The sequence below is a fragment of the Anoplolepis gracilipes genome, chromosome 4 (genome assembly GCF_047496725.1).
Source record: "Anoplolepis gracilipes chromosome 4, ASM4749672v1, whole genome shotgun sequence".
NCBI classification, from domain to species: Eukaryota; Metazoa; Arthropoda; class Insecta; order Hymenoptera; family Formicidae; genus Anoplolepis; species Anoplolepis gracilipes.
This window is the reverse complement of record NC_132973.1, coordinates 4,721,439-4,742,863: the sequence shown is the minus strand read 5'-3', so window position 1 is coordinate 4,742,863 and position 21,425 is coordinate 4,721,439. Positions and strand designations below refer to the sequence as shown.

The 21,425-nt window shown below is 36.1% G+C and overlaps 1 protein-coding gene across 4 annotated transcripts in view; it reads left to right on the top strand.

Annotated features, from left to right (window-relative positions):
- Window positions 1–5,775: 5,775 nt before the first annotated feature.
- Gro (TLE family member transcriptional corepressor groucho) overlaps window positions 5,776–21,425 on the top strand; it is a 77,239-nt gene continuing 61,589 nt past the window's right edge. For 2 of the 4 annotated variants that reach the window (XM_072890773.1, XM_072890774.1), the window contains exons 1-2: window positions 5,778–6,347; window positions 13,555–13,965. In XM_072890773.1, the coding sequence (XP_072746874.1) occupies window positions 13,930–13,965 (36 nt within the window). In that variant the 5' untranslated portion in view covers window positions 5,778–6,347; window positions 13,555–13,929. Of the gene's footprint in view, window positions 6,348–13,554; window positions 13,966–21,425 lie in introns of all 4 variants that reach the window. The other 2 variants (XM_072890772.1, XM_072890771.1) reach the window with 2 other exon arrangements.

Here is a 21,425-nt window from a genome sequence, read left to right as displayed (position 1 = left end):
TAATATATAAATATATTGTGATGTAATATAAATATATAATATATCGTGTATATAATGTATTGTAATGCATTATAAATACATTACTTCTTATGCAATTATACATAATTTACTTTTGTAAACTTTTGCAACAAGATTCGTGAATTATATATATATATATATATATATATATATGTATATATATATATAGATATTGGTTCTCCCCTTCATTATGAATGAAGTTTGAGATCTGAATGTTATATTCTGTAGTGATTTTTCTTTCAGCAAACATATTCAATCTATATAACTAGCTCTGCTTTAGGAAACTCGGTTTTGTCAATCGATGCGGAAAATATTTTAAATAAGTTAGTACCATTAAATTGTTGTTTTGCACTTGGGTTAGACCTCAGCTTTAATATACAACCATAGTGTGAGATCATGCAATTCAGATTGCATTTATCAAGCGTATACAACATCACTTCCTTTGTAAAGTGAGTTTCAAGCTAGATAAACCCATGTGTTTTTCAGATCATAATTATAATAATGTATTAAATGAGCTTAATCTAATAACGCTTTGTAATTGGCGGATTTCCCTTAAATTACTATTTATGTTTAAACTATTGAATGGATCTGTTATCTGCACAGAGTTATTTACCTCCATATTGTATTCAGATCTCTAAGCTTTAAATCTTTATTTCACCAAAAGCATCATCGAACAGTCTATGGAGCGTTGAAACCATTAAATCGTTTGTGTATATTAGCTAATGAATTTTCCGATAAGATTGATTTCTTTTACACGAGTCTTATTCATTTAGGAACTCTCTCCCTGCTTCATAGTGCCTCCATTAATGCTTTTATTTATTTCTCTTATCTAATTTCACTACAATTCTGGTATAGTTAATATATTTCTTGTATACTGTTTTTGCATTCTTATGTATTTTTTATATTTTTATACTATTATTATATACTAAAAAGCTTTTCCCGTTAAATAAATAAATAAATGTATATGAAAAAAGGATCTGAATTTCTATATCTTCCGTCATTGTTGTCAGCGAATACAATTTTTTTTTCTACTGTTCGTGACTTTTACATAATACAAAGTTGGCATATTTTTTAATATTCACATGTCCCTCGAGGGATGAGAGTTTTCACGACAAAACAAATTATCTCCCGCTCACGGCATCGCTCTCGTAACTCTTTTTTCCTTATATATCCCTTAGAACGAACACCAACCGCAGGAGTGTATTTACGAAAGATTTCCAATTGTGTTTACGGCTGTTTTCCCGTATTCCCTCCAAGTAACTCCCCCACATTCGCAAAGACTCTCCTTCACGCGCTCACGTACACATACATACATATATATATATATATATATATATATATATATATATATATAAAGATTATATATATAAGCGCATATTCACGTGTCGAATGGTTACAAGCAATGTTCGATCGCACACAATATATATGTGCGTGTAATAAACGTGCGTGTGCGCGCGCGATCAAAAGTGCGGTGCGGTTTGTGGGTGCCTCGCGATGGAGGGTGGAAAGAGACGAGCGGACGTCGATCCAATCCTATAGACTATCAGGCGACCACATTCTCGCAAATTGCGACACCACCGACACCGGACTGAAGCCGAATGACAATAAGTCGACGGGCAAGCAGATGCGTTCGCATCGCGATCACGTACGCGTAGATTAGCGAACGTTTGTCCGGTCCACGACGCGTGATGACCGACACAAACTCCGTCGCAATCGTCGGCCACTTGCTTATTGTGAATTAGCTCGCTGCATCTGGAACAATAAATGTGTTAGGCATTGGGCAACAATAAACACATGATAATATAATACCTGTGTCTAAACCATACACGAACCATAAGCAATTATTAAATATTTCATTATTTAAATACACGACGCAAAAAAATTAAAACCAATTTTCAAGTAGTAACTTTCTTAAAATAATAATCGAATGAATTTCAATTCTTTCTATTTGTTACAAAATTACATTGTAAAAGAGCGACGTCCGTCGATTGAACAAATTTTTCAAAAGTTTGTTCAAGAGAATATCGAATTAAAAAAAGATCCTAACACGATTTCATTAATTGGGTGTTAAAGAGAGGAGTTTTAGCTTTAATTTCTTTTTTTAATGAATGTTTTATGATTTTTTTTTGCCGAGATGTTCTTTATTAAAGCAAAATCGAGTTATTAACTTTGAACGCTTGTATAATAGTGAACAAAATGATCGTACAATAATCATTAATTTATGTTTTTAAAATGTACAGAAAAAACTTAATACTTTGGCCTTTTGTATGAATAACTGGAATGCTTTTTACTTATAAATGTTGTAGAGTTCATGAAAATTTTAGCGTTTTTTTGTTAACTATCATTAATTTAAATAAAAAAAGATAAAGATGCAATTTTTACTTGACTTTTAAGTAACAATTACGTCTCCAAAATGAATAATAATTCAAAAAACCAAAGGAATATTTTAAAGTGCTAACTTTTTATTTTAAATTGCTTTTTTAATAATTATTGTACGATTATTTTTTCATTAGTTATAAGCGTTCAAAGTCAATAGCTCGATTTTGCTTTAATAATGAATATCTCGACGAAAAAAATCATAGAACATTCGTTAAAAAAAGAAATTAAAGGTAAAGCTCTGCTCTTTAACACTCAATTAATGAAATCGTGCCAGGATTTTTGTTTATTCGGTATTCTTAGACAAATTTTTGAACCATTTATTCAATCGACAGACGTCGGTTTCTTACAATATAATTTTGTAATGAATAGAAAGAATTGAAATTCATTTAAAGATTCTAAAACTAGAAATTTCAAGCTTTAGAACGCTTTTTTTATTGATCTTATTCCAAGTATTGTTAAGGAAGTTGGAACTACTCTAAAATTGATCTTTTTTATATGGAAGAAAGTGGCCTTTTAATTTTTTTGCATAGTGTATTTAAATATTTCCTATGGTCTAAACTGATGTTTTTTTCTTTCAATCTTGTTACTATGAATGTTTTAAACGCTCTATAACTTTTGTTTTTCTATGTTAAAAAAAAATTTATCTAAAATTAAAAAAAGTATATACTGTTGTTATGTAAATGAATATGTCAAATGTCCAAATTACATATTACGTATAATATGCATGTATGTTGTAATGAGACTAATTTTCCATGCACGTGTATATGTATAAACAGTCAATTGCGGTTGAAGTACAATGAATAGTTCCTCTCACGGTTCAGAAATTCTGTGTAAATCGCGATGATAAATCGCGATGCGTGGGTAGCTTGAAAACGATGCATCTCTGATACATCGAAATACTTGCCAATAAACACACACACACACTTATTTTCTAATGACGCATTTTCTGGCACCACGCTATCCGTTAACCTCTAATTTGCTATTAGCTTACAAAATGTTTTTAATTACATGGTTGCGTAATTTTACAAGTTACATTTTCAACTGACACTGAATTTTACAGTCTCTGACGTTTAATAACTTGCATAAAAAAAAAGGGGGGCGGAAACAACACACGCCGCTTATGTATATATTTTTTTCATGCATATTCGTTGATTCTTACGAATTTTTCAATATCTCCGATTCCATTATCTTGTCTCGGAACGAAACACGATGCGGCATCGTATCCCGTCGATTTCTATTCATGATGGATCACGCCAGCGAGGAAGACATACATCTCTCGCGACGAGATGCCGCAGGAAAACGCATCGGTGCAATAGTCGCCGTCGCCTCTCTCTCTCTCTCTCTCTCTCTCTCTCTCTCTCTCTCTCTCTCTCTCTCTCTCTCTCTCTCTCTCTCTCTCTCTCTCTCTCTCTCTCTCTCTCTCTCTCTCTCTCTCTCTCTCTCTCTCTTTGTCTCTCTCTCTCTCTCTCTCTCTTTCTCTCTCTCTCTTTCTCTCTCTCTCTCTCTCTTTCCCGCTCGCTTGGCATAGTATTGGAATTTCGAAAAGCCGGGCTGCTCAGGTAGACAGCCCTGATTTAGAGCATCCCCTCCCGCGGGTTGGCGGGCGTTTAACCGAATCGAGGATTCATCTCTCCTCGCGCGCGCCCTCAAAGCATCGCGCGGACGCGATGTATGAGCGATGTGTAATATGATGAGCACCAACACACACACACACACACACACACACACACACACACACACACACGTATACGCGCTCGCGCGCGTATTCCCTCGTATTTCCATCCCTTCTCCTCCCTCATCCACACGCTCGCGGCGGTTACACCCACGCCGAGCTCTCTACTTACGTTGCCGGTTGACTCGTGTTGTCCGGCGCTCTCCGCCACTTTGACTCGCTCCCTCTCTGTCGCAGTCGTAGTAAACACACATATGTACATATATATATATATATATATACCCACACATATATATATATACAGGCTGACACATTCCCGTTGCACCTCCGGTTTGTGGATTGCGGGGGCGCAAGAGCGGGCGCGAGAGGGAGAGATTAAGAAAGGCGGCAGTGCGACAGAGAGCGACGAGGACGAGGACGAGAAGGACGACGACGACGACGACGACGGGTGGCGGCAACGAGCGCCCCGCAGAGAGCACGGAGTATATATCCGTGGCACAAGAGAACGGCGAGGAGAGGAAGATGCTGTTGGCGGCGCGGGCGAGAGCATAAAGCAGGGGTGTCGATAAAGAGTTTTCGAAACTTTTCGCACGCGGCCGCGCCATCGAGAATATATTTCATTTGCCAGCAAGTCGCGTTGATCCCTCGCGTGATTGAAGATTGTCGGTAAATAACAATGAATCGCGATTTCAAAACAAGTGATATATAATATTGGCAATTATCAAGTGTCAATTTTGAAAAATGTAGAATGCGAACTTTGTTTAATAAAAATCCATTTTTTTCAATGACATTTTATTATTGTAATCTTGAAATTTAAAGAGGAAGTGAATGGAACAGTTACATCAAAAACTAATTAATCCAATACATTTTGCTCTTTTAAAATAGAGAATTAATTAATTTGTTAGTTAAGTAAAGATTTACCTTGTAGAATTACAATTTTTATTTTCACGAATTCTTCGTTTATAGTCTACATTATAAAAAATTAGTTTGGTATAATATAATATTTATGATTTTGAAATTAAATTATGTTCCACAGGAATACCATTGTATTCAAATATTTATTAACTTTTGACGAACCTGATCCGTCCAATTACTCCTTAAAGTTTTAATATTGAATTTATAAATTGAAATAGAAATAATTTGAGCATATTGTCGGCGCTGAGTGATGGAATTTGAGTGATCTTTGGAGAAATTTGACAGATACTAGGTATATGTATACCGTTATCTTGCAAATTATAATCGAAATTCGCCACAACGAATGACACAAGAAAGAAAGAGAGAGAGAGAGAGAGAGAGAGAATAGAAAAACGTTTGATGTAAAGACAGCTGCGAGTAGTATGTAGATTGAATTTTCAAACGCTTTTTGTGCGGAGAGGGGAAGAGCGGGGTGGCAAAGAGAAAAAGAGAGATACAAAGTCTCTTATTCGTAACCCACAAACTCCGAAAAGACGACAGAGAGAGATCTCTCGCCCCCGTCGGTCGACGCCCTTGACTCGTGCAGTGGAAGAAGAGAGGGGGGAGGGCCACGGGAAGGGGTAGGACAGCTTGCGGTGGAAACGAGACGGAGCGTAGCTGCCAGTGCCGCTTCTGTGTGTGTGTGTTGTGTACATGTGTAGGTGTGTGTGTGTGTGTGTGTGTGTGTGTGTGTGTGTTTGTTCGTACGCTCGTTCTCATTGATGCGTCGGTGTGGACCCGTCGCGGCGATTTTAGTGTTGGTCGTCGTTCATCGATGTGTGCGTTCCGTGGCGGCGGCGGCGGCGGCGGCGGCGGCGGCAACGGCAAGCGGCGTTCACACGTTCCCGTCATCCACTACCACTCGGCTCGCCTCGCAGTCGAGCGTCGTACGTTGCGCGACGCGGACGCGATACGTCGCTCGCTCGTGTTCCCGTCGTTCGTATCCCGGTCGCGGCATCCCGGGTCGTCGTACACGTACACATATACACACGCACACACACACACACACAGACATATATATATATATATATATATTCGACGTAGACGTGTGTTGACTTTGTGTGCACGCGTCTTCCCGTACGAAAGTGTCAGTGTCAGACGGGAAGCGAGAAAGAAGGAGCAGAAGAGGAGAGAAGGAGAGAGAAAGAGAGAGGAGAGAGAGCAAGAGAAAGAGAGAAAGAGAGTGCGGCAGGAAACGCGAGTGCTTTTTCACCGCAGTGCCAAGACAGATTAACGACGGAGACGCGCGCGTCAGACGGATTTCATCGTGTGCCTACAATCAGGATCTAGAATCGCGACGACCTGCGATGGATATTCCAATGAGGTATAAATCGCGCGTATATATCAAGAGGCCTTCCCTGTCTGTCTCCTTCTTCCGTATCGTAATTAATGATTTTCTTTTCTTCGACACGGCACGAGAATCTCGATTAAAAAACGAGCCGCGCGCGAAAGGTACAGTTCGTTGCAATAGTGGCGGCGCGCGAAGTCACGTGTCCTCGTTAGTTATGCGGCCAACTTGGCGAACGTGACGTGCGCCGCCTCGACGTGACGTATCGACGAAACGTAGATAATAGAGACGATGGATTATTACTTTGGCGATGAAGGGAGGGGGGAAAGAAAAAGAGAGAGAGAGAGAGAGAGAGAGAGAGAGAGAGAATAAGAAGACCTTTTTCGCTTTTCGTGCGAAAACGCGTCGCGTTAAGGTTAATCTCGTTAATCTGTCTCCCTCTCTAGAGTTTGCCGGCTCCAGGGCTAATAATTACAGCGCTCGACCGCGAAACTTTTGCGAAACGATGAGAGAAGCCGAAGATCGCGCGGCGGCGAGCCATCCGCAAAAACTAATCCCTCCTTCCCATACTGATCGAAGCTTAATTCCCTGCGCTCCACTTCTTGATCGATAAGGCACACGCGTTCTCTTCCGAGAAAACGCTGCGAACTCAGCCTTGTTAATTGAGTTTCAAACAACCGGCCCTGAATCCGCTCTCCAAATCTTTGCTCCTTGTTTAACGATCCTTGGTATTTGTAGATCGCATTCTGTCGTGACACGTTTAATAGATTATCGAGCAGGCGGATAAAAGTGATTAAACCTAGTAATTATTCGATGTCACAATTGTGTGAATATATATATATATATATATATATATATATATATATATATATATATATATAACTTCACAACAAATGGCATTTATACCACTTACAATTAGACTAAAATATTCCAAGAACTTTCGATTCCTTTAACGATTAGATATGTTAATATTTTAATTTTATTGTTAAATATTTAATTGCAAAGATAATTTAGCAATGGCCTTATAGTACAAATATATAGGCCTATCATGTAAAACTAAATATAATAGTATCTTAGATGTAGTTTTTGAACGGAGACTCACACACATTTGATCAATTTTTAAGCGATTTCCTCCCCCTCGATTTTTTTTATAATTTCTTAATTTTAATGTTAAATAGTTAATTCTTGATGGATTTTTAAATTTAATCAATTTATGAAAAACAACTGTGTATCATATTACCAATATTAAAGAAAGCAATCATTGAATAATTGAATATATCAAATAATATGTTGTTTTAATTAATAATACATCTTATTTTTCTATAAAAAATAACGAATCTTACTTGCGACGATAACAATTCCGTTTAAATCTTTACTGGTGCCACTTATGGATTTGGAGCAATGACGCAAGTAGTTAAATTAATTAAGCTGTTGCTTGTATTGTTGGTAAGAATCGACGGTGGAGAGAGTTGTGAAGTAATGAGGAAGAGGAGGAACGGATTAATGATGTTTCAGTGGGAAGTAATTGACGTGCACGTCTTGTAAAATCGTTCGGAATTGACAAGCCGCTCGAATCCGTTTTCTTTTATCATGCATGATTTGCGAAACTTTTACCTACATTCGGCGTCAGGAATGCCTTATAACATAAATTTGCAAATGGCAAGGCACATTCATGATATGATATAGTATATATACAATATATAATATAATAATTGTTATGATTGGAGCACACTGATTAAATTGAATGTTCATTAAGATATTCAAATTATACACTGTCCGTGCTGCGTGTCGAGATATTTGGTATTGTTTTGTTATTTAGATGTAAACTTTGGAAAATTGTGTCATAAATTTATTATTGAAAAAAAAAACAAAAGCTTCGATTTATTAGAAATATTATTTATAAGATTTATTTCTATTGTTTGTCAAATTAATTGATAATAATTCATACTGACGAATTCAATTGACACGATTCGATAGTTATTAATCCGCTGTTTAAACAAAATTTATATTCATAATCATTGTTCAAATAGAAGTTTAATAGTTATCGATTCCATTGTTTATGCGAAAATTCGCAATTAATAATCCGTTCTGTTTGAACAGAATTTTTACACACGCGTATTCTCTCAACTACTTCTACGAGCCATTTAGGTTCTTTCTCTCGCCGTATAATTATCGCGCTTTGTGAGATAAGGCACTTTACGACGCTATGCATTTTACCAAGTTCGCGTCGTCGTCGCGCCGCTAATAGAGGTACGATCAGCCGTATCGTAAGTATGCGGAATATTAGGACACACCGTCGCGTAATTCAACTCGAAGTTGTTAGCTTTATCGCCAACACAATAGAATTTTTACTTTCGTGTCGGTCGTGAAGGAACATTTTATTTCGCAGTTTGCAAAATCGACGATTTAATAATACAAATGTAAAAATTTCTTGCTCACTAAATAAATCCCAATTGTTTTATATATATATATTTTTTTTGCTCATATTTTTTACCGAAATAGTTGCAACCAAGAATTATACATAAATTATAATTTTAAATATTAAACATTATTTATATTTAATAAGAGTAATTTTTAATATTAAGAGTAACATTATTATTTTCAATTACAAAATATATATTAATTTTACCCTCATAATTTTATCACTTATTGTTAGAGAAACATTTTAAACTTACCTTGTGTATATTTCTTTTATTTGAAATATAGGTTTGCGGTAAAATTAATCAAATTTCCAGGACAATATAAAACGGAATCTATCGTGCAACGAGTATTTTGCACACTGGTTCGTGGCATAACGTGCATAACGATCGAAATCGCGGGACTCGTAAACTCGGCGCGCGCGGTATCACCTGCGATAATTAAAGCGCGGAACCGGCGTGTCTGGTGTGGAGAATCCTTTAATCCACGCGGTCATTGTGCGCCGCCGCTCGGCCATGTCGCGATAACGATCGAGAGGGTAAAGAAAATCATCTCTGATTAAAGATCGAAGGCCGAAGGCCGATTAGGCGAAAAAGATTCGTGATAATTTCCTCCTCCACGGCTTATTTTCACTGTAAAAAAATTGTCTAAGAATTCATTCACATTTTTGTCTGAATTTTCAGATCTGACAGTGAGTCATTTCAGACCACTTTCTACCTGAAAATTCGGACAGTTTGTCTATGAGAAAACTTTACGATTCGCGGTTATTAACACTTCATCTGCAGTTATTTTTTTTACGAGTTCGACAAAACCCTTTTAGGATTATAATTTTTTTCGAGTTTTTTAATTCGTAAGTGCTCTTTCATTTTTGGGTATTAAAGTGTCTTACAATTGGGGAAAAAGGAAACGGAAGGAGGGGAATATGAGATTTATCGATCGTATGGTCGCAAAATATTATAATTACGCGAATTTATTTGCATCGAAATCTCTGAAATCACTGAAATTATCGCGCTTTAGATGACCGATATCGGTTCACACCTACACTCCATTGACTCGCAAGACAATAGAGCGTGGGAAAACTTTTCAACGTTTGTGTAAATACAGGGGGTGTGGGAGAGGGGGATGAATTTAATTTTGCTCGGTGGCGATGGTAGTGTTTGCCGACGGGACGAGACGCGTCGCGACGTCACACGTCGGGTATATATTGTGTATATATATATATATATATATATATACATGTACACACATTATATATATATATATATATATATATATATATATATATATATATATATAATGTGTGTGTATCAAGCCGAAAAGTTTTTATCGTCCCAAACGCATTTGCTACAAATTGATGGAAATAATGGCTCAAATTTAGTCCTGGGTGAATTTTTCACGCCGACGCACGCGCGTATTATACACGTGTATTTATAAATATATATATAAATATAAATATATATATATATATATATATATATATATGTATGTATATATATTTATATACAAGCGCGTGTTATACTTATACATATATTCGTTCGCGAAATACATTATCCGCGGAGAATGGACTGTTAACGCGGTTATATGACTCCATTTTGTGCGTTACACGAAACATCATCCCGCGTTACAAAGAGCCCGTAATGACGCGTCATGTATATATATGCGATCGCGCGCGCGGCGAAAACGGTAAAAGCGTGAAAATAATAGACAACGTTATTCGGTCCGGCCACGCGAACGCGTTGCTTTTCGGACACGGACCCTCTCCTTCCCTCTCTCTCCCTCTCTTTCTCTCTCTCTCTCTCTCTCTCTCTCTCTCTCTCTCTCTCTCTCTAGTGGAGCGTACAATCGCAAAAATGTTTTCCGTAATTCGCGGCCGCGACACGCCCCTACGGCTGTTATAAAATAACGGCGCTGAAATCGCGCACGGCAATCTACGAGTGAGAAAGAGAGACAGAGAGAGGGAGACAGAGGGAAGGGGGGCACCGCAAATTATCCGTCCGCGCGCCCTCGCCGTTGTTAAATGGCCAATTCTCTACTTGGAAATTAAGCTATGGCCTAAACTAACCTAACGTCGCTGGCACGACCGGTGCATCCATCGGTTGAGTGTTTGCACGGTTGCTTTAGCGTGCACTTCCCTACCCGGTCTCTATCGCGTTGTCGTCGTCGTCGTCGTCGTCGTCGTCGTCGTAGTCATTGGATGTTGTACGAAACAGCGTCGGAGTATACACATATATATGTATATAGATTGATTCATATTGACTTATTTAAATGCCTGTGCGGTAAATGCGGAATGGATGTAAAGCGTAAAGCGAGTATTATGTTAATTCGTCCATAAAGTGATGAATTACGTATCACGTGTTTTATTTTGGAGAGAGAAAAGTTTAGAAATTTGCTTTTCAAACAAAAGGGTGTAATTTGTCTTACGGGAAAAGCTTTTAATGTAGCAGCATTAATTCCTTGATAAAGAATTTTTTTTAGTTATTGTGCCCTCGATAAACAACGGATAAAATCTTGCATAAATAATTCCGCGATAATGAGTAATTTCTATTTTGATTTTCCACGCTTTCTTCCTTCTAAGAAAGGACTGACTAGCTACGTTAAAAGTTAATAAATCTAATACTAATAATATAAAATCAATAATTAATTTATGAGCCAAAGTAAAGATTTGCCCTGTGTAGAATTAAAACTTTTATTTTCACAAATTTTTTTAACACTCACTATACAAATTTTGTGGACAGTATTACTGTAAAAAGAGTTTGATATAAGATAATATTTATAATTTTGAGATTACTACTTCTATAACATTATTATTATAATATTCCATAATTAATTCTATTTTATAGACAAGTCTTTACTTTTTAATTTACAAGTTAATTATTAATTTCATATTTTAAAAGGCTAAAAAATGCAAGGTCTATCTCAAAATTTATAAATCTCGAAATGTACAAAGGGCATTCAATAAACAATTTATTTATTTTTTTGACATAATCCCTTGCTACAATTATATTCTATATTGCTCTATTAGTTTTTTATGCAACAAAGAATTTGCTTTGAATTCAATTAATTGTCCCTGACGTTGTAAAAATTCGCGATTTATACAACATTTACCGTATTGCTTGAACATCCGAAAGTAAAGATTTAAATGACACCTTCAGAAACCAGGAATCTTCTCATTAAACGCTGTTCTTCAAAAATACACTTTTCAAAAGGACTTGTCATTATTGAATGAGTTTATATATACATATATAATAGAGGTATACTAAAATAGTTGTCAAACTATTTAAAATTGACGATAAGAATGCCAAATTATGGTTTTGAAAATATTTTTTTTAGATATTTTAATATTCTTTAGATATTTTTTAAACAACTGTTTAATTATTATTTACTTCCTTTAATTATTAACATATAGCACATTAAGTATAACATCTGAAAAATATTCATATTTCATGACATGGTAGCATCTCTGTAAAAAGATATCGACTCTGCACCATTGTACCCCGCGGTGCCGTTCTACCCCACGTTCCTCTATTAGATAAATCTTTGCGAATTTTTTATTTCGGATGATCCAGATTCGAGCAGCAGTGGTCACTGTAAAACAAGTTTTTCAAAAGGACCTGCGAAAGAATTGTAATATCTTTTTTATTTATTAATATTTTTTAATAAAAAAGTTATGTGAAATTTGTAAAAACACTCTCTTCAAATATAAAAATTTTTCTTTTTTTCTTTAAGTCCTACAGTTTTGGAGAAAAAAATTCCCGAAACACGAAAAACAAGTTTTCTTCGGCTTCCTAACTGAGTATGACCCCTTAATTCGTCCTTCGCCGTCGCTTAGAAGCAACTGTAAGAATTCCGCTTGGTTTTCCCCGGTAATGTTTTATTGCGGGATTTATTCGACATGTTTGACACGTTTGCGATAATGGTCGCAGCGCCGAGCCTTCTCTCTCGTTCGCCGTCGCTCGTAATGCACCGTGCGGCCGTCGCCGCGGTCCATTGAAAATTGCATTGTAATCAATGCGTCGTAGATCCTGGAACGTGACGTTGCGCTCAGCCGGCAGCTTTGCACCCGGGATACATATACATATACATGTACACACACGTCGGGCACGCTTTCTTTTCTTTTTCTATCCTATTTTCGTTGTATGTCGCGTCGCATCTCTTTCTTTCCCTCTCTTGCCTCCCCCTCCCCCTTCCCCCGCCCCTCCCTTTTTTCTTGCTTTTTGTCCCCTTTGGGTTCGAAACACGCCTCGGAGATTAGGATAAATGCTCCTGGAGCAGCGACGGAGCGCGCAGTTTACGCTCCTAGTAAATCGAACGATAAATTGATCGCTCGCGCCGTCGTAAAGCTTTGCTCACACGCGAGCCGCACCGACGAAATGAGAAAGCATGGTCCCCGCGAGATACAGTGCGGTTAATAGAGAATACTTTTTTTTTTTTTATTTTTTTCCAGCACTATTTCTCGAGAGAAAGAAAAATTTAAATGGCAACCGGCAAACAAATGTATCTCGATACATTGTAAGCAATTGCTTATAAGAATTCAGACACATTTTTGTTTGAATTTTCAGATCTGGATATCTGAAAGTAATCTGAATCAGTATTATTCTTAATCATCAGAGTCATTTCCCTGAAAGTTGAAAAGAAAATTCGGGCAATGTGTCTGTGAAAAAACTTCAGACCTCTATAGTTATTTTTTTTTTTTACAGCGTACATCTCAGCCTTTGAACATTATCAGAAATGATTAAATCGCATGAGCAAATTTAATATACTATAACATATTAATTGATGAGAAATATAATATAAAACATATAAAGAATAAATTTTCTTTCAACAGGGGAACGAAGACATTCTACGACGTGTGAGGTATTAACGGCGTGCGAGGAATTGCGAAGAATATTCGAAAAGTGTCTGTGAAAACGCAAGTCGGACTTAAGTCGAGATTCGTGCGAGATTGTTTTTCCGTTTCCAGATTAATCGATGAGAAAGTGCACTTGGACTCGCGATAAAGTAATCGCGATGAATCGCGTTGTGTTGTGAACAGTGCATAAAGAGAAGATCGATATAAAACCGCGGCCGTCGTCGAATAGAGTCGCCTTCCGGATCACGAGGATGCGTTTAAGTCTACGAACACATGGTCATGAAATGATCGTGTGCGTAGTGTATCGTGGATGCTGCAGCGATTTCTAAGAAGCAATTGCCTAAGACTAAGATGTACCCCGCGCCGGCGAGACATCCCGCCGCTCCCGTAAGTATATTTGCATTTTTCCTCTTTTTTTTTCCTTCTCAAACAAAGAAATCAACAATGACATAAAAGCTTGTTGGAGCGTATATAAAAGGTTAGATATTTATTTATTAAAAGAAAAATGAAAATTTGAGAGATGTGAATGAATTTTGTTTTAAGATAAATCAGAATAATACACTTTTACTATTCTTGTTTAATGTAAAGCGAATTTTAATCCGACGAATTTTAGTTGAATCACTAAATTAACGAAATAATTGCACAGAAGAAAAAAATATTCTTATTTTGACAATATCTTTAGTTTCAAAATGTAAATCTTGAAATGAACAGAAAAAATTTGCTTGACCGAAGACATTTTATATAGTTCAACCAAGAAAAATATATTCTTGTTATTTAAGGGGACGCTTTATTCTTGAGATGACAATTATGGTATTGAGATAAGATTATAATATTGTTGAAATTTTAGATTTTTAAATTCTAAGAAAATTATAAATTATTGCGTATATATGAAACAGGGAACGTGTTCATATGAATATATAATAAGTTTTGATTTGACACTTACTTTTTTCTGTGTGGTTTAGACATTTATCAGTCTTACATTTTGGAGCGAATTTTCCGGAGCTTTATACAGTATTTCTTCGTTTACGCTGTTATTCTCAACATTTTTATTTAGCATTATTCATTATGACGAGCGTCAAAGAGTAATATAGTGTAATTACCGCTCGCGCAGACACGAGAGAGAGAGGGACGAAAGAGCACGTGGGAGTCGAGCCGACCGTTCTCGCACTTCGCGTTACTAATTCGAAGAATGTTTGATTGTTCCTCTCCTTCCTCCGTACACGTCCCTCCTTCACCACCTCCACCACCACCTCCGCTCGTGCCACTCTTTTTTACCGCCATAATTTCACGCGTCGCACAAGCTCAAAGTTCCTTACGATGAAACGAGACCACCGGCGAATTTGCTAACATACAGACATAGTGGGGGGAGAGAGAGAGAAAGAGAGAGAGAGAGAGAGAAACAGACAGAGGCGGCCGTTAGAAATTGTGGGGATTATTTATAGAGCCCGCAAGTCAACGTACAACAATTGCCGTTCATAGAACCGACCAATGGGCGATATGTGGGCACCACTCGTTTGCTTATTGACGCTGATGTGGCGCCGCTCTGCTCAAGGGGCACAAAGTGACTCGATCGTTTCTTCGACGAGTATACTCGAAGCGCGCGACGATAACGTTAACTGTAATATTCGTCTTAATACCCAGAGTTGGCCGAAAAAAATCCGGTTTCAGTTTTTACTGTCCCAGACTTTTTTTTATTCAAAGGAATAAACTATGACAAAACCTAGAAAAATAACTAATATGTAACACTAAAATATATTTGTATAATTTTATGCAAAAAGATATATAAGGTGAGTCACGGAAACTTGACGATCAAAAGTAAAGTAAATAATTGAAATATAACTTAAATATTCATTTCTCTATTAGTTAGGTAATAATAGGATGTAGAATGCCATTCAAGTGTATTACTTCATCTTATTAATTTTTTAAAATTAAAAAAAAATTTTTTTTTAATTCGTAAGAATATATATCTATATTTTTGTTTTATCTAACAAAAAGTAAATATTTAAGTTATATTTCATTTATTTGTTTCACTTTTAAAAAAGTCGTCAGATTTCCGTGACTCACCCGATATTTTTGGTTTAATTAATAAATCATATTAATCACTATATTATAAGAATGAAATTGATATAATATAATTTTTTTTAAATTCAAATTAATATATGAATTTATATAATATTTTTTTAAATAATAACTTTGGAGATATAAATGTTACTTACTAAATTTTATATTTATAATTTTTAATTATAAGAAAAATGTAGTAATAATAGAATTAAAAATTTTACTAATATAGATCTCGTTTGCACTTTTATTTTTCAATATCTAACAAAAAATTAATTAATTTGCTTCGTCGATTGCTAATCTATTATGGATTTTATTTTGGATAAAGTTTAAATTAGAAAACACTTTCAATGGATGAATATTGATGAAAAGATTTTCTATTTATTTTAACATTTTTAATAGGAAAGACCAGTTGTTGCTGGCTTTTTACCGAAAAATACCAGTTTTTATCTAGTACCGATTTTACCCTAAAAATATATGGAATGTTGTCAACCCTATTTAATACCGCGAAACTACCGATAATTATCGCGGTGACTAATAGTACAACGACGTAATTGACCTAGGAAGAAGAATCACAAAAGTTAAGCGTCATTGTTAGCTCGATAATTTCTCCGCGAGCACTTGTCTCGAGGCGATAGAGTGACGATGATACGTACGATGATTGTACTGCTCTTAAACGCTCACGCGAAACTGCTGATAATTATCGCGGTGATTAATAGAATGACATAATTGACCCGAGAAAAGAGAGTTATAAAAAAAGTTATATATAATGTTTTTGCTCGATCATTTCTTTACGAGAATCTCTTCTAGATGTACAACCAATAACGAAATGACTGGTGGTAATAATGATATACGATACATATATAGATACTATCTTTAAGCTCGCACCTAACGACTGACAATATGTTATCGCAGCTGATTATTAGACATAATTGATCTAAAAAAACGAAACCAGACCATCGTTACGAACGTTATTATTTAATCCGGGAAACTAATTGACAGATGCATCGCGTGCTGTTAAAGAAATTTGAACTAGCCTTGCATTACGATTAAGTATAGAGTCTTTTGCTTCCGCGCCGTTCGAAGGGCGTCTTCTTTCTGTCGATAATAGCGCATTATTAGCGAGCTTTTAATGGAAATGAGTGGAAATTAACTGTGATATAGATTATGCGTAATAACGTTGCGAAGAAAGCGGTAACACACTGTTGCTATTAATAGCGGACGCATAATCAAGCGTAATCGTCGCCGCATATGATCGACTATTTACGCTCGGTCATTTGGCGGTTATTTATTACATTCTTCTCTCTTTGCGGCCTGCAAATGTCTAAGATGAAGGTTTCGTGCTTTACTTAATGTACGACGAGTAAAGCGAATTTGTCATAAATGGATAAACTCGAATGTAAATGTCATATTTTTATAATTATTACTACGCGAAAAAAAAATTTTGATATATATGTTAATAGTATAAAAACTATATTTAAAATATTCGCGACGCAGGGAGAATAAATGCAAAGAATATTTTTTTTCTATCTTTGTTAGTGATATTAATTATTTTTAAAAAAAGAAGGAAATTAATTTTTCGTACAGATGTAATTTTTTGAGTATAATCACACTCTTTTTTGTGGACCTCTCACTTATTCCATCTGACAGCTGATCGTCTGTAAAGCAAGAAAACTAGACGTGGAAGTCCTTGCCAACCAAATAAACGAATGCATTCTGGCGAGCGTTACGCTCGTAATTCTGTAACTCGATCTCCTTCGCAGGAAGGATAATAAAAGGTGAAATAGTTATTCGCGAGAGTCGTCCGTTGTTTTAGGACGCGTGTCTAGAAGACTGTAAAAAGCGAAGAAGTCAGGGAAACATTGGGAAGAAAAAGGAGGTCGGAAAGGAGAGTATCGGGGGAAAAGACTGAGGAACAGCTTTCGCAATTCCTCGAGTTTCAATAGACAGAAAAAAGGTGGACAATTACTTACTTATTGTTAGTTGTGGCAGTATACATGTTTCAATAACAAGTAATAAAACGAATAGTGTCAACAGCACACGGTGTTCCCAAGCGATCACCACCCATCCAAGTACTAATCGTGCTCAGTGTTGATTGACTTTAGTGATCAAACGAGAACTGGTACTTTACTTTACGCGATTTGACCGTTGACTATAACAAGTAATAAAACAAATGATTTTTTTTTATACGCGCCTAATATATTCCGGTTATTCTACTTTTTCTTTATTCAATCTATTTTTATGCGCTAAGTATTTTCAATCTGTCGTAGAAAAAAAAAAAAAATAGTCATCTCCGCGCGAAGGATGACACCCCTTCCCCCCCCCCCTCCTCCCCTCCCCTCCTATCGCGACGTTTATAATCCGATCGAATCGCGACGCTTCCGCTCTGAAATAAAAGAGGATGCGTGTGGCCACGTTTCACGAACGTGTCAGCTGTCAATCGCGCGAGCGATTCGGAACTATTCTCTCTCGCAGTCATCTATCGCTTTTGCCAAGATTAAAAAAAATAAAATAAAATAAAAAAAAAAAAAAAAAAGGGAAGAAAGAATTTGCCGCGGATGATCGCAATTAATAACGCGATGGCGTAACTAGGTGAATGCTCCTCCTGTCTATCCCCATGTTTCCTTTGGTTACGTCTTTGATTAATAGTTATATCTCGTGTCGCGGGCGCGTACATTGGAAGTTAAGCGAACAAAAGTGCGAGAGGACGAGCGCTCGCAACAGCAGCGCAGCAGCGTTTCTGCTGTGACGATATAGTTTGCGCAAATGTAGGAAGCAATATCGCGGACAACAAGAGAAAGAGAAAGAGAGAGAGGGAGAGAGGGAGAGGGAGAGAGAGAGAGAGAGAGAGAGTCTCGCGACGCGCTCTTTGCAAAATGCGCTTGGCTGAGCGCGGGGGCGAGAGCTGCACCGAGAGCGGGACAAAGGGACGCCGCTTTGTTTCGTCGTCTCTTTCTTCTCTCCTTCCCTTTCCCTCGCCCTCTCTCTCTCTCTCTCTCTCTCTCTCTCTCTCTCTCTCTCTCTCTCTCTTTCTCTCCCTTTAGCCCTGTTGTTCTCCTCGCCGACCTGCTCCGCGCCCTTTCGTGTCGGCTCGCTGTTGTGTCGTTTCGTGCTCTAGATTCCGCGGATTCTACGCACCTCGCCCTCTCATAGAGAGATCGCCCGCACTGGATTTCATATCAAAAATCTCGCCGCTTTATTGCTTTACCGTCTCCCTCCGTGTAAAAGAAAGACGGAAAAGTGTTTTCAAATTGCACGTTTCATTTTCTAGTTTATGATTATTATTACACACCGCGAGCTTTTTGTTACTCTAGTCTATATACACTATGCAAAAAAATTAAAGGGCCACTTTCTTCCATATAAAAAAAGGTCAATTTTCAAGTAGTTCCAACTTCCTTAACGATAATCGGAATAAGATTAATAAAAAAAGCGTTCTAAAACTTGAAATTTCTAGTTTTAGAATCTTTAAATGAATTTTAATTCTTTCTATTCGTTACAAAATTACATTGTAAAAGAGCGACGTCCGCCGATTGAACAAATTTTTCAAAAGTTAATTTTTCTAAGAATATCGAATTAGAAAAAAATCCTAGCACGATTCCATTAATTAGGTGTTAGAGTTTTAACTTTAATTTCTTTTTTTAACGAATGTTTTATAATTTTTTTTTCGCCGAGGTATTCATTATTAAAGCAAAATCGATCTATTGACTTTGAACGCTCATAACTAGTAAAAAAAATGATCGTACAATAATCATTTATTTAAGTTTTTTTACAGAAAGAAAACTTAATACTTTAGAGCCTTTTGTACGAGTAACTGGAATGCTTTTTACTTGTAGATGTTGTAAAGTTTATGAAAATTTTAACGTTTTTTCATTAGCTTTCATTGATTTATATAAAACAAAAGATAAAAATGCAATTTTGACTTGATTTTTAAGTAATAATTATGCTTTAAAAATGAATAATGGTTGAAAAAACGAAAAGAGTATTTTAAAGTGCTAACTTTTCACTTTAAAACATATATTAAATATACATTACGCAAAAAATTAAAGAGCCACTTTCTTTCATCTAAAAAAGACCAATTTTCAAGTAGTTGCAACTTTCTTAAAAATAATCGGAATAAGATCAATAAAAAACCGTTTCAAAGCTTCAAGTTTCTAGTTTTAGAATCTTTAAATAAATTTCAATTTTTTCTATTCGTTACAAAATTACATTGTAAGAAAGTGACGTCCGTCGATTGAACAAATTTTTCAAAAGTTAATTTTTCTAAGAATACCGAATTAAAAAAATCCTAGCACGATTCCATTAATTAGGTGTTAAAGAGTAGAGTGTTAACTTTAATTTCTTTTTTTAACGAATGTTCTATGATTTTTTTTTGCCAAGATATTCATTATTAAAGCAAAATCGAGCTATTGACTTTAAACGCTTATAACTCGTGAATGAATGATCGTACAATAATCATTTAAAAAGCAATTTAAAGAGAAAAGTTACACTTTAAAATACTCTTATCGTTTTCTTAATCATTATTTATTTTTAAAGCATAATTGTTACTTAAAAATCAAATAAAAATTGCATTTTTATCTTTTTTTATTTAAATCAATGAAAGTTACACATATATATTTATTTATTTATTTGTATATGTTTAGGAGAGAAAATGATAGATAGTATATTTATATATAATAGCTGCGAAACGTGTCGAATCTAGCTTGCACATTATTGAGAATTGTTTATAAATGCCATATAAAACATATACAGATATATGAGTGATGAACTTTTTTAATAGTCAATAGAGTAAACGATCTATTGGTTGCAAGATTGGTTTTGTGAATGCCTGTAACAGAAAAATATCGAAGGAGGAATATATTCGGGAAGAGAAAGAATTAACTGAAAAAAAATTACTCGGATACGACACGGCCCCCGGAATATTGTTTGCAGGGATTCTGCATTCGCGTGGCGATTGAAGAATCACGTTGTAATTGGTCGAATAAAAAATTGGGATTGCCACATGAAAATGATCTGCCCATCGGTCGGTTCGGCGGAGCTTTTTCCGCATATCGGGGGGACGGAAAAAAATTTGTCGATGACAATCGCTAATCAAATCGTTCGGCGACTAATTGTTCGGCCGAATGGCTCGTCCGAATTGGTACGAAGAGCGAAAATTGAAAATGTTCGCCGGAGGCTTCGTTGTGCTTTGAAAGAGAGAAAAGTCAGGCTAGACGTAACTATGCGCAGGAACAAATTGCATGGGCGGATAAAAAAAAAAAAAAAAAGAAAAAAAGAGGCAAACGTAAGAAAACTTCTTTCAGAGAGAAAAAAGAGAGAGTTTTACGAAATTTAATAAAGTTGACTAAAAATGTGTATATAATTGTTGCTCGAGCAATACGATGAAAAATATAAGCTCTCTAAATATTACAAGATTAATTTTTTCCCACACTTTACATAATTAGATCTCTCGTTTGCATCATTCTCTGCTTTAATTAATAAACAAACGAGATATTATATAAACATGATATTAAGGAAACGCACATATTTAATAATTAAATTTTAACTTTATTTCACGTTAAACTTAATTCGTAGAATTTAAGAGGATAGAAGAGAGAGTTATAAAAATATATTCTCATTTTCGTATCAACCTTTCGCGATTTATGTAACAAGCTCGTGCCAACGTTGAAAACCCTCTAAACCCGACCCACGGTCGGTCTTTCTCGCATTTTACTTCCTCTCTCGGAATAATGGAAACGCTCCAAAGTTTTTATGGCCACTCTCGCCTCTTCCTTGTCACGCGCTGCTCAAAC